Source organism: Phyllobates terribilis, unplaced genomic scaffold (genome assembly GCF_046119375.1).
Source record: "Phyllobates terribilis strain yellow unplaced genomic scaffold, ASM4611937v1 Scaffold_2__4_contigs__length_985480577, whole genome shotgun sequence".
NCBI classification, from domain to species: domain Eukaryota; kingdom Metazoa; phylum Chordata; class Amphibia; order Anura; family Dendrobatidae; genus Phyllobates; species Phyllobates terribilis.
The window spans coordinates 637,782,415-637,797,465 of record NW_027362762.1 but is presented as its reverse complement, the minus strand read 5'-3'; the positions used below and the strand labels follow the sequence as shown (position 1 = coordinate 637,797,465).

General features: G+C 48.7%; 1 protein-coding gene across 2 annotated transcripts in view; it reads right to left on the bottom strand.

Annotated features, from left to right (window-relative positions):
* The window catches only part of NAV1 (neuron navigator 1), a 194,221-nt gene extending 179,429 nt beyond the window's left edge, over positions 1-14,792 (bottom strand). For both annotated transcript variants that reach the window (XM_073666612.1, XM_073666613.1), the window contains exons 1-2: positions 14,413-14,792; positions 13,560-14,084 (exon numbers count right to left, since the gene is read on the bottom strand). In XM_073666612.1, coding sequence (XP_073522713.1) covers positions 13,560-14,070 — 511 coding nt within the window. In that variant the 5' untranslated portion in view covers positions 14,071-14,084; positions 14,413-14,792. The remainder of the gene's footprint in view (positions 1-13,559; positions 14,085-14,412) is intronic.
* Between the last annotated feature and the right edge of the window lie 259 nt (positions 14,793-15,051).

Genomic DNA, 15,051 nt, shown 5'->3' with positions numbered 1-15,051 from the left:
TCACACCCCTATGACTGAATAGCAGGATCACACCCCTATGACTGAATAGCAGGATCACACCCCTATGACTGAATAGCTGGATCACACCCCTATGACTGAATAGCAGGATCACACCCCTATGACTGAATAGAAGGATCACACCCCTATGACTGAATAGCAGGATCACACCCCTATGACTGAATAGCAGGATCACACCCCTATGACTGAATAGCAGGATCACACCCCTATGACTGAATAGCAGGATCACACCCCTATGACTGAATAGCAGGATCACACCCCTATGACTGAATAGCAGGATCACACCCCTATAACTGAATAGCAGGATCACACCGCTATGACTGAATAGCAGGATCACACCCCTATGACTGAATAGCAGGATCACACCCCTATGACTGAATAGCAGGATCACACCCCTATGACTGAATAGCAGGATCACACCCCTATGACTGAATAGCAGGATCACACCCCTATGACTGAATAGCAGGATCACATCCCTATGACTGAATAGCAGGATCACACCCCTATGACTGAATAGCAGGATCACACCCCTATGACTGAATAGCAGGATCACACCCCTATGACTGAATAGCAGGATCACACCCCTATGACTGAATAGCAGGATCACACCCCTATGACTGAATAGCAGGATCACACCCCTATGACTGAAGAGCAGGATCACACCCCTATGACTGAATAGCAGGATCACACCCCTATAACTGAATAGCAGGATCACACCCCTATGACTGAATAGCTGGATCACACCCCTATGACTGAATAGCAGGATCACACCCCTATGACTGAATAGCAGGATCACACCCCTATGACTGAGTAGCAGGATCACACCCCTATGACTGAATAGCAGGATCACACCCCTATGACTGAATAGCAGGATCACACCCCTATGACTGAATAGCAGGATCACACCCCTATGACTGAATAGCTGGATCACACCCCTATGACTGAATAGCAGGATCACACTCCTATGACTGAATAGCAGGATCACACCCCTATGACTGAATAGCAGGATCACACCTCTATGACTGAACAGCAGGATCACACCCCTATGACTGAATAGCAGGATCACACCCCTATGACTGAATAGCAGGATCACACCCCTATGACTGAATAGCAGGATCACACCCCTATGACTGAATAGCAGGATCACACCCCTATGACTGAACAGCAGGATCACACCCCTATGACTGAATAGCAGGATCACACCCCTATGACTGAATAGCAGGATCACACCCCTATGACTGAATAGCAGGATCACACCCCTATGACTGAATAGCAGGATCACACCCCTATGACTGAATAGCAGGATCACACCCCTATGACTGAATAGCAGGATCACACCCCTATGACTGAATAGCTGGATCACACCCCTATGACTGAATAGCAGGATCACACCCCTATGACTGAATAGCAGGATCACACCCCTATGACTGAGTAGCAGGATCACACCCCTATGACTGAATAGCAGGATCACACCCCTATGACTGAGTAGCAGGATCACACCCCTATGACTGAATAGCAGGATCACACCCCTATGACTGAATAGCTGGATCACACCCCTATGACTGAATAGCAGGATCACACTCCTATGACTGAATAGCAGGATCACACCCCTATGACTGAATAGCAGGATCACACCTCTATGACTGAACAGCAGGATCACACCCCTATGACTGAATAGCAGGATCACACCCCTATGACTGAATAGCAGGATCACACCCCTATGACTGAATAGCAGGATCACACCCCTATGACTGAATAGCAGGATCACACCCCTATGACTGAACAGCAGGATCACACCCCTATGACTGAATAGCAGGATCACACCCCTATGACTGAATAGCAGGATCACACCCCTATGACTGAATAGCAGGATCACACCCCTATGACTGAATAGCAGGATCACACCCCTATGACTGAATAGCAGGATCACACCCCTATGACTGAATAGCAGGATCCCACCCCTATGACTGAATAGCAGGATCCCACCCCTATGACTGAATAGCAGGATCCCACCCCTATGACTGAATAGCAGGATCCCACCCCTATGACTGAATAGCAGGATCACACCCCTATGACTGAATAGCAGGATCACACCCCTATGACTGAATAGCAGGATCACACCCCTATGACTGAATAGCAGGATCACACCCCTATGACTGAATAGCAGGATCACACCCCTATGACTGAATAGCAGGATCACACCCCTATGACTGAATAGCAGGATCCCACCCCTATGACTGAATAGCAGGATCCCACCCCTATGACTGAATAGCAGGATCACACCCCTATGACTGAATAGCAGGATCACATCCCTATGACTGAATAGCAGGATCACACCCCTATGACTGAATAGCAGGATCACACCCCTATGACTGAATAGCAGGATCACACCCCTATGACTGAATAGCAGGATCACACCCCTATGACTGAATAGCAGGATCACACCCCTATGACTGAATAGCTGGATCACACCCCTATGACTGAATAGCTGGATCACACCCCTATGACTGAATAGCAGGATCACACCCCTATGACTGAATAGCAGGATCACACCCCTATGACTGAATAGCTGGATCACACCCCTATGACTGAATAGCTGGATCACACCCCTATGACTGAATAGCAGGATCACACCCATATAACTGAATAGCAGGATCACACCCCTATGACTGAATAGCAGGATCACACCCCTATGACTGAATAGCTGGATCACACCCCTATGACTGAATAGCTGGATCACACCCCTATGACTGAATAGCAGGATCACACCCCTATGACTGAATAGCAGGATCACACCCCTATGACTGAATAGCAGGATCACACCCCTATGACTGAATAGCAGGATCACACCCCTATGACTGAATAGCTGGATCACACCCCTATGACTGAATAGCTGGATCACACCCCTATGACTGAATAGCAGGATCACACCCCTATGACTGCATATCAGGATCACACCCCTATGACTGAATAGCAGGATCACACCCCTATGACTGAATAGCAGGATCACACCCCTATGACTGAATAGCAGGATCACACCCCTATGACTGAATAGCAGGATCACACCCCTATGACTGAATAGCAGGATCACACCCCTATGACTGAATAGCAGGATCACACCCCTATGACTGAATAGCTGGATCACACCCCTATGACTGAATAGCTGGATCACACCCCTATGACTGAATAGCAGGATCACACCCCTATGACTGCATAGCAGGATCACACCCCTATGACTGAATAGCAGGATCACACCCCTATGACTGAATAGCAGGATCACACCCCTATGACTGAATAGCAGGATCACACCCCTATGACTGAATAGCAGGATCACACCCCTATGACTGAATAGCAGGATCACACCCCTATGACTGAATAGCAGGATCACACCCCTATGACTGAATAGCAGGATCACACCCCTATGACTGAATAGCAGGATCACACCCCTATGACTGAATAGCAGGATCACACCCCTATGACTGAATAGCAGGATCACACCCCTATGACTGAATAGCTGGATCACACCCCTATGACTGAATAGCAGGATCACACCCCTATGACTGAATAGCAGGATCACACCCCTATGACTGAATAGCAGGATCACACCCCTATGACTGAATAGCAGGATCACACCCCTATGACTGAATAGCAGGATCACACCCCTATGACTGCATAGCAGGATCACACCCCTATGACTGAATAGCTGGATCACACCCCTATGACTGAATAGCAGGATCACACCCCTATGACTGAATAGCTGGATCACACCCCTATGACTGAATAGCAGGATCCCCCCCCTATGACTGAATAGCAGGATCACACTCCTATGACCGAATAGCAGGATCACACCCCTATGACTGAATAGCAGGATCACACCCCTATGACTGAATAGCTGGATCACACCCCTATGACTGAATAACAGGATCACACCCCTATGACTGAATAGCAGGATCCCCCCCCCCTATGACTGAATAGCAGGATCACACCCCTATGACTGAATAGCAGGATCACACCCCTATGACTGAATAGCAGGATCACACCCCTATGACTGAATAGCAGGATCACACCCCTATGACTGAATAGCAGGATCACACCCCTATGACTGAATAGCAGGATCACACCCCTATGACTGAATAGCTGGATCACACCCCTATGACTGAATAGCAGGATCACACTCCTATGACTGCATAGCAGGATCACACCCCTATGACTGAATAGCAGGATCACACCCCTATGACTGAATAGCAGGATCACACCCCTATGACTAAATAGCAGGATCACACCCCTATGACTGAATAGCAGGATCACACCCCTATGACTGAATAGCAGGATCACACCCCTATGACTGAATAGCAGGATCACACCCCTATGACTGAATAGCAGGATCACACCCCTATGACTGAATAGCTGGATCACACCCCTATGACTGAATAGCAGGATCACACTCCTATGACTGAATAGCAGGATCACACCCCTATGACTGAATAGCAGGATCACACCCCTATGACTGAATAGCAGGATCACACCCCTATGACTGAAGAGCAGGATCACACCCCTATGACTGAATAGCAGGATCACACCCCTATGACTGAATAGCAGGATCACACCCCTATGACTGAATAGCAGGATCACACCCCTATGACTGAATAGCAGGATCACACCCCTATGACTGAATAGCAGGATCACACTCCTATGACTGAATAGCAGGATCACACCCCTATGACTGAATAGCAGGATCACACCCCTATGACTGAATAGCAGGATCACATCCCTAAGACTGAATAGCAGGATCACACCCCTATGACTGAATAGCTGGATCACACCCCTATGACTGCATAGCAGGATCACACCCCTATGACTGAATAGCAGGATCACACCCCTATGACTGAAGAGCAGGATCGCACCCCTATGACTGAATAGCAGGATCGCACCCCTATGACTGAATAGCAGGATCGCACCCCTATGACTGAATAGCAGGATCACACCCCTATGACTGAATAGCAGGATCACACCCCTATGACTGAATAGCAGGATCACACCCCTATGACTGAATAGCAGGATCACACCCCTATGACTGAATAGCAGGATCACACCCCTATGACTGAATAGCAGGATCACACCCCTATGACTGAATAGCAGGATCACACCCCTATGACTGAATAGCAGGATCACACCCCTATGACTGAATAGCAGGATCACACCCCTATGACTGATTTGCAGGATCACACCCCTATGACTGAATAGCAGGATCACACCCCTATGACTGAATAGCAGGATCACACCCCTATGACTGAATAGCAGGATCACACCCCTATGACTGAATAGCAGGATCACACCCCTATGACTGAATAGCAGGATCACACCCCTATGACTGAATAGCAGGATCACACCCCTATGACTGAATAGCAGGATCACACCCCTATGACTGAATAGCAGGATCACACCCCTATGACTGAAGAGCAGGATCACACCCCTATGACTGAATAGCAGGATCGCACCCCTATGACTGAATAGCAGGATCGCACCCCTATGACTGAATAGCAGGATCACACCCCTATGACTGAATAGCAGGATCACACCCCTATGACTGAATAGCAGGATCACACCCCTATGACTGAATAGCAGGATCACACCCCTATGACTGAATAGCTGGATCACACCCCTATGACTGAATAGCAGGATCACACCCCTATGACTGAATAGAAGGATCACACCCCTATGACTGAATAGCAGGATCACACCCCTATGACTGAATAGCAGGATCACACCCCTATGACTGAATAGCAGGATCACACCCCTATGACTGAATAGCAGGATCACACCCCTATGACTGAATAGCAGGATCACACCCCTATGACTGAATAGCAGGATCACACCCCTATAACTGAATAGCAGGATCACACCGCTATGACTGAATAGCAGGATCACACCCCTATGACTGAATAGCAGGATCACACCCCTATGACTGAATAGCAGGATCACACCCCTATGACTGAATAGCAGGATCACACCCCTATGACTGAATAGCAGGATCACACCCCTATGACTGAATAGCAGGATCACATCCCTATGACTGAATAGCAGGATCACACCCCTATGACTGAATAGCAGGATCACACCCCTATGACTGAATAGCAGGATCACACCCCTATGACTGAATAGCAGGATCACACCCCTATGACTGAATAGCAGGATCACACCCCTATGACTGAATAGCAGGATCACACCCCTATGACTGAAGAGCAGGATCACACCCCTATGACTGAATAGCAGGATCACACCCCTATAACTGAATAGCAGGATCACACCCCTATGACTGAATAGCTGGATCACACCCCTATGACTGAATAGCAGGATCACACCCCTATGACTGAATAGCAGGATCACACCCCTATGACTGAGTAGCAGGATCACACCCCTATGACTGAATAGCAGGATCACACCCCTATGACTGAATAGCAGGATCACACCCCTATGACTGAATAGCAGGATCACACCCCTATGACTGAATAGCTGGATCACACCCCTATGACTGAATAGCAGGATCACACTCCTATGACTGAATAGCAGGATCACACCCCTATGACTGAATAGCAGGATCACACCTCTATGACTGAACAGCAGGATCACACCCCTATGACTGAATAGCAGGATCACACCCCTATGACTGAATAGCAGGATCACACCCCTATGACTGAATAGCAGGATCACACCCCTATGACTGAATAGCAGGATCACACCCCTATGACTGAACAGCAGGATCACACCCCTATGACTGAATAGCAGGATCACACCCCTATGACTGAATAGCAGGATCACACCCCTATGACTGAATAGCAGGATCACACCCCTATGACTGAATAGCAGGATCACACCCCTATGACTGAATAGCAGGATCACACCCCTATGACTGAATAGCAGGATCACACCCCTATGACTGAATAGCTGGATCACACCCCTATGACTGAATAGCAGGATCACACCCCTATGACTGAATAGCAGGATCACACCCCTATGACTGAGTAGCAGGATCACACCCCTATGACTGAATAGCAGGATCACACCCCTATGACTGAGTAGCAGGATCACACCCCTATGACTGAATAGCAGGATCACACCCCTATGACTGAATAGCTGGATCACACCCCTATGACTGAATAGCAGGATCACACTCCTATGACTGAATAGCAGGATCACACCCCTATGACTGAATAGCAGGATCACACCTCTATGACTGAACAGCAGGATCACACCCCTATGACTGAACAGCAGGATCACACCCCTATGACTGAATAGCAGGATCACACCCCTATGACTGAATAGCAGGATCACACCCCTATGACTGAATAGCAGGATCACACCCCTATGACTGAACAGCAGGATCACACCCCTATGACTGAATAGCAGGATCACACCCCTATGACTGAATAGCAGGATCACACCCCTATGACTGAATAGCAGGATCACACCCCTATGACTGAATAGCAGGATCACACCCCTATGACTGAATAGCAGGATCACACCCCTATGACTGAATAGCAGGATCACACCCCTATGACTGAATAGCAGGATCACACCCCTATGACTGAATAGCAGGATCACACCCCTATGACTGAATAGCAGGATCCCACCCCTATGACTGAATAGCAGGATCCCACCCCTATGACTGAATAGCAGGATCACACCCCTATGACTGAATAGCAGGATCACACCCCTATGACTGAATAGCAGGATCACACCCCTATAACTGAATAGCAGGATCACACCCCTATGACTGAATAGCAGGATCACACCCCTATGACTGAATAGCAGGATCACACCCCTATGACTGAATAGCAGGATCACACCCCTATGACTGAATAGCAGGATCCCACCCCTATGACTGAATAGCAGGATCACACCCCTATGACTGAATAGCAGGATCACACCCCTATGACTGAATAGCAGGATCACATCCCTATGACTGAATAGCAGGATCACACCCCTATGACTGAATAGCAGGATCACACCCCTATGACTGAATAGCAGGATCACACCCCTATGACTGAATAGCAGGATCACACCCCTATGACTGAATAGCAGGATCACACCCCTATGACTGAATAGCTGGATCACACCCCTATGACTGAATAGCTGGATCACACCCCTATGACTGAATAGCAGGATCACACCCCTATGACTGAATAGCAGGATCACACCCCTATGACTGAATAGCTGGATCACACCCCTATGACTGAATAGCTGGATCACACCCCTATGACTGAATAGCAGGATCACACCCCTATAACTGAATAGCAGGATCACACCCCTATGACTGAATAGCAGGATCACACCCCTATGACTGAATAGCTGGATCACACCCCTATGACTGAATAGCTGGATCACACCCCTATGACTGAATAGCAGGATCACACCCCTATGACTGAATAGCAGGATCACACCCCTATGACTGAATAGCAGGATCACACCCCTATGACTGAATAGCAGGATCACACCCCTATGACTGAATAGCTGGATCACACCCCTATGACTGAATAGCTGGATCACACCCCTATGACTGAATAGCAGGATCACACCCCTATGACTGAATAGCAGGATCACACCCCTATGACTGAATAGCTGGATCACACCCCTATGACTGAATAGCTGGATCACACCCCTATGACTGAATAGCAGGATCACACCCCTATGACTGAATAGCAGGATCACACCCCTATGACTGAATAGCTGGATCACACCCCTATGACTGAATAGCTGGATCACACCCCTATGACTGAATAGCAGGATCACACCCCTATAACTGAATAGCAGGATCACACCCCTATGACTGAATAGCAGGATCACACCCCTATGACTGAATAGCTGGATCACACCCCTATGACTGAATAGCTGGATCACACCCCTATGACTGAATAGCAGGATCACACCCCTATGACTGAATAGCAGGATCACACCCCTATGACTGAATAGCAGGATCACACCCCTATGACTGAATAGCAGGATCACACCCCTATGACTGAATAGCTGGATCACACCCCTATGACTGAATAGCTGGATCACACCCCTATGACTGAATAGCAGGATCACACCCCTATGACTGCATAGCAGGATCACACCCCTATGACTGAATAGCTGGATCACACCCCTATGACTGAATAGCTGGATCACACCCCTATGACTGAATAGCAGGATCACACCCCTATGACTGCATAGCAGGATCACACCCCTATGACTGAATAGCAGGATCACACCCCTATGACTGAATAGCAGGATCACACCCCTATGACTGAATAGCAGGATCACACCCCTATGACTGAATAGCAGGATCACACCCCTATGACTGAATAGCAGGATCACACCCCTATGACTGAATAGCAGGATCACACCCCTATGACTGAATAGCAGGATCACACCCCTATGACTGAATAGCAGGATCACACCTCTATGACTGAATAGCAGGATCACACCCCTATGACTGAATAGCAGGATCACATCCCTAAGACTGAATAGCAGGATCACACCCCTATGACTGAATAGCTGGATCACACCCCTATGACTGCATAGCAGGATCACACCCCTATGACTGAATAGCAGGATCACACCCCTATGACTGAAGAGCAGGATCACACCCCTATGACTGAATAGCTGGATCACACCCCTATGACTGAATAGCAGGATCACACCCCTATAACTGAATAGCAGGATCACACCCCTATGACTGAATAGCAGGATCACACCCCTATGACTGAATAGCTGGATCACACCCCTATGACTGAATAGCTGGATCACACCCCTATGACTGAATAGCAGGATCACACCCCTATGACTGAATAGCAGGATCACACCCCTATGACTGAATAGCAGGATCACACCCCTATGACTGAATAGCAGGATCACACCCCTATGACTGAATAGCTGGATCACACCCCTATGACTGAATAGCTGGATCACACCCCTATGACTGAATAGCAGGATCACACCCCTATGACTGAATAGCAGGATCACACCCCTATGACTGAATAGCTGGATCACACCCCTATGACTGAATAGCTGGATCACACCCCTATGACTGAATAGCAGGATCACACCCCTATGACTGAATAGCAGGATCACACCCCTATGACTGAATAGCTGGATCACACCCCTATGACTGAATAGCTGGATCACACCCCTATGACTGAATAGCAGGATCACACCCCTATAACTGAATAGCAGGATCACACCCCTATGACTGAATAGCAGGATCACACCCCTATGACTGAATAGCTGGATCACACCCCTATGACTGAATAGCTGGATCACACCCCTATGACTGAATAGCAGGATCACACCCCTATGACTGAATAGCAGGATCACACCCCTATGACTGAATAGCAGGATCACACCCCTATGACTGAATAGCAGGATCACACCCCTATGACTGAATAGCTGGATCACACCCCTATGACTGAATAGCTGGATCACACCCCTATGACTGAATAGCAGGATCACACCCCTATGACTGCATAGCAGGATCACACCCCTATGACTGAATAGCTGGATCACACCCCTATGACTGAATAGCTGGATCACACCCCTATGACTGAATAGCAGGATCACACCCCTATGACTGCATAGCAGGATCACACCCCTATGACTGAATAGCAGGATCACACCCCTATGACTGAATAGCAGGATCACACCCCTATGACTGAATAGCAGGATCACACCCCTATGACTGAATAGCAGGATCACACCCCTATGACTGAATAGCAGGATCACACCCCTATGACTGAATAGCAGGATCACACCTCTATGACTGAATAGCAGGATCACACCACTATGACTGAATAGCAGGATCACACCCCTATGACTGAATAGCAGGATCACATCCCTATGACTGAATAGCAGGATCACACCCCTATGACTGAATAGCAGGATCACACCCCTATGACTGAATAGCAGGATCACACCCCTATGACTGAATAGCAGGATCACACCCCTATGACTGAATAGCAGGATCACACCCCTATGACTGAATAGCAGGATCACACCCCTATGACTGAATAGCAGGATCACACCCCTATGACTGAATAGCAGGATCACACCCCTATGACTGAATAGCAGGATCACACCCCTATGACTGAATAGCAGGATCACATCCCTATGACTGAATAGCAGGATCACACCCCTATGACTGAATAGCAGGATCACACCCCTATGACTGAAAACGAGCAGGTAGGACAAAGTGTATATAATGTTATAAAATCATTATACTATCACCGATTTTAATTAAAAAGATTGATAGTGATGCACATTACTTGCATCACTAACAAAGCACTGGGGGCAGTGTACATAGCAACTAAGAGGAGACAGGTTCCCTTTAAAAGAAGTTGTATTCATGAAATTATATAATACAATCTTGTATTGTGGTAAACTGTGATTTTTATGTGCCCTTGGGCAAACAGTGTGCATATTATTATCACAATTGGCGTAAGGAAGAACAATTGCCTTCTGGGGTTAGTTCTCCTTTACACTGGATCAACACTACAAGATGAGATGTAAATGTCCCTGAGAAACCATATGCAAGCAGCAGCTCCATTTTGCTGACACAGCCAGGGAAGCAGCCGCAATGAATCTGGAGTCAGATTGCTGGTTCCTCTATTTATGCATGACTCCAACCTTTCAGCAGTTTCACGCTGCCCTAAACATGGGCAGCATAAAAGTGACAGGCCAGCTCATTGCAGGGCACCATGACACATGATTACGCTGCGGACTTCGCCAGTAAAATGTGCGGCTAATCCAGCAGGGAAAGCTGTAGTTGATAAATCCTGTTACTCTAAAAATCTAGAAAAATTAGAACTCGTTGTGTAAGACCTCCAGAGATAGGGATCTGCTCACGTCTGCATTATCTCCATTGTTCTGCTTCATTATAGGAAGGGGAAATACTGGCATGATGAATCCGTCCCATGGTGGGCATCAATAGAACCCAAATGCCACTGGACCAAACAGAGCATTCATTTCTCTGGAATTTCTTTCAGGAATCTGCCCGTGATCCCCAATGCCACAGTGCCGGCTTCCCAAAAAGAACAGCAGTCTACTATATTATACAATCTGACATAAAGGGGCCAAAATAAGAAAGAGACATCTACAAACCAACAATAAGCCTTTCAGGCAGAATAGGTGCAGGAAACTACAGTCTTACAACCCAAACCCTACCAATCAGTCATTGTATGACTCTGACCCTTGACAGCCCAGTATCTGACTAATGTCTGAATCTGGGCCTCATCCACTGACTCACCTGCCACAGGACAGCTAGGATAAGCACTCACTCTTCCCACCCAGGGTCACGGAGTCTGGGAGCCCACTCACACCATAGCTATCCAAGTTACCAAAATGTCAGCCACCACATACTGTACGTGCAATAGATCTTCAAAACTTGTTATACTCCATGACAGAAAAAGCTTGAGCCTTCTTTTGTGGTGAGGAATACAAGTTTGCAGATGTTCTTGTACCTATATGGCTGCTGTCATGTAACTAGAACTCGGATCCCAGAATATTCACAAACTGCTCATTGGGGGGATAATGTGTAAGCCGAATTCACACATTCATGTGCCGTGGTTGGAGTACAGGCCACGGATCTCAGACTGGCCACAGGTATCCTGACCGGGACAAACGGACATGTGAATGATGCCTTAGTACGCCAGTCTAGGTGCGAAAAATTAATTAATTAAAGGGGTTGATCTCATAGAATCCTAGAATGTTAGAGTTGGAGGGGACCTCCATGGTTATCTGGTCCAACCCCCTGCTCAATGCAGGATTCACTAAACCATCTCAGACAGATGTCTGTCCAGGCTCTCCTTGAAGACGTCCATTGAAGGAGAACTCATCACCTCTCGTGGCCGCCTGTTCCACTCATTGATCACCCTCACTGTTTCAGATAATGTTTGTCTGTGGAAGCAGTAAAAGCAAACCACACTATCCTCAACGTCTCCAAATTTACTGACGAGTCCCCATTTGTTCCCGGTGGCTGTGGCGTCTATGTCGATACCGTGGCAGCCAATCAGTGAGCTCAGCCAGTGTAGACGGAACGCCCCACTTAGAGCCACTGATCTCAGTGATTGGCTGCCGAGCTGTCACCGTGACGGCAGCGCCAATGACAGTCACTGGGAGCAGCAAAGGAGACTCGTCGGTGGAAATGGTCAGTACAGCGCCGTTTCTTTTTTGTATACTAAACAGTGCCCTGGGACAGACATTAACTGAACGGGGACCATCCCTTAAGATATAAATTAATAATAATAATATGCGCTTATCAGTACATGTGGCATATCTTTCTGCTGAGCACATTTCTGCTATAATTTAGCTGTGACATAAATGAGAGTGTATCTGGCCTGGCGCGGCCTCTTCCACTAACGCTGAGCTCTGCCCATTTCTCTAAAGGTGACAGTGCTGGCATGAAAGTGACAAAAGTTGTAACATTTTTGTTGTGCACCTACTGTTGTTGCACAAACATCTGCAACTTTGTAGCTTGTCGGATGGGTCCCAAAGAGAAATTTTCTTACCTAACATCTGACTGAAGAGCAGCTGCTCCAAATCGCCAAGGACAGTCACCACTAGTTCAGGATCCACCTTGAGGAAAGTCTTCTTGTCATCAGAGGGTTCATTGGTGGACTCCTCGGCCGCAGGGCCACCGGTGCTCGTGTCTGATGTTTTACTGAGCGGTTTCACCTCGGCATATGGACCGCGAGGAATACGGCTAGGCGTCCGGGGCTGTAGAAGGGAGTGTTCTGAGCGAGACAGCGCCCTGGACATGGCAGGGGAAGCTGGGCTGGCCGCATGGTTGCGTGGTGGCGTTATGGTAGACAGGTCATCACACCAGTCAGGGCCACATAGACGTAGTTTCTTCTCAGCATCAGTCAACACAGAAAGATTGGTGAGGGACCGCTGGCGTCTAAGAGGTGCTCCGGGCAAGCGGGATTCGTGGGAGGTACTTGAGGGGCCACGGAAAACACGCAGCTCCGCAGATCGGCCTGGACCCACCCCTGAGGGCGGCTTCACTTTCCGCTGCATCATTCCACCTCCCCGTCCTGGGGAAAGAGGAGAAATATTGCAAAGGGGGCAAATCTGTCTGAGGGGTCAAATACTGAAAGACGGGGGTGAATGACAGGTGGGCACGACACGTGGGCACAGCAGTGGCCTACAGCAGAGCAAGCTGCCGGGCATGGGGGGAGGACACAGGCAAAATGGAGAAAGATGGTGTGAGAAAAGGAGGGATGATGCAAGGGAAGAAAATGGTGGAGAAGGATGCACAGAGAATATAGGAAAAGGAAGGCAAACTAGATGTCAGGCTAATGTAGGGCAGGAGCTGGGGGAGGCATACTAATGGCGCTGGCACTGCCCACACTCAGTACCCACCGCAATAGAAAGCACGGCAGCCCGGGGTCGGTCCTAACGGCACTCCCTCCGCTGCTCTCCCGCTACGTCCCCGAGGATGCTGAGATAAAGGGAGGAGGGAAGGAAAGGGGGAGAGAGGAAGCGAGAGGAAGGAGGAGGGAGGAAGAGACAGACAGAAGAAGAAAGAGGAGGAGGAGGAGGGACTGCACAGGAGGACGGGCGCACCGTGCAGCTGGACGGAAGGGCTACACACGGGCGGAGCTAGCCCAGCGATGCAGATGCGCTCTACACTGCCACCAGTTGTGGGCACGTTGTGCCACCCGATGAATGGGGTCGGCTTGGCATGCTGCAGCCTGTCAGTACAGTGGAGCTGGTGCCCACTCCTCGCATTGCCTTCCTCTATGCCCTATACAATGGAGCGGTGACAGTGGGCAGAGCCGGAGCTCAGGGCTTGTGCAGCCTTATTGTTTGCATTGATCGGACGTGGCCGCTTGGCGGCCGTAGCCGGTACTGCAGACCTGCCCAGATGCTCGCGCAGGGAGGATCGCTGCAGTTTTACGTATTTCCGACGTGTGACAACATCTGCAGGCTGTACCCCAGGGATGGAGGGGGCTGTACCCCAGGGATGGTGGAGGCTTTACCCCAGGAATAGAGGGGGCT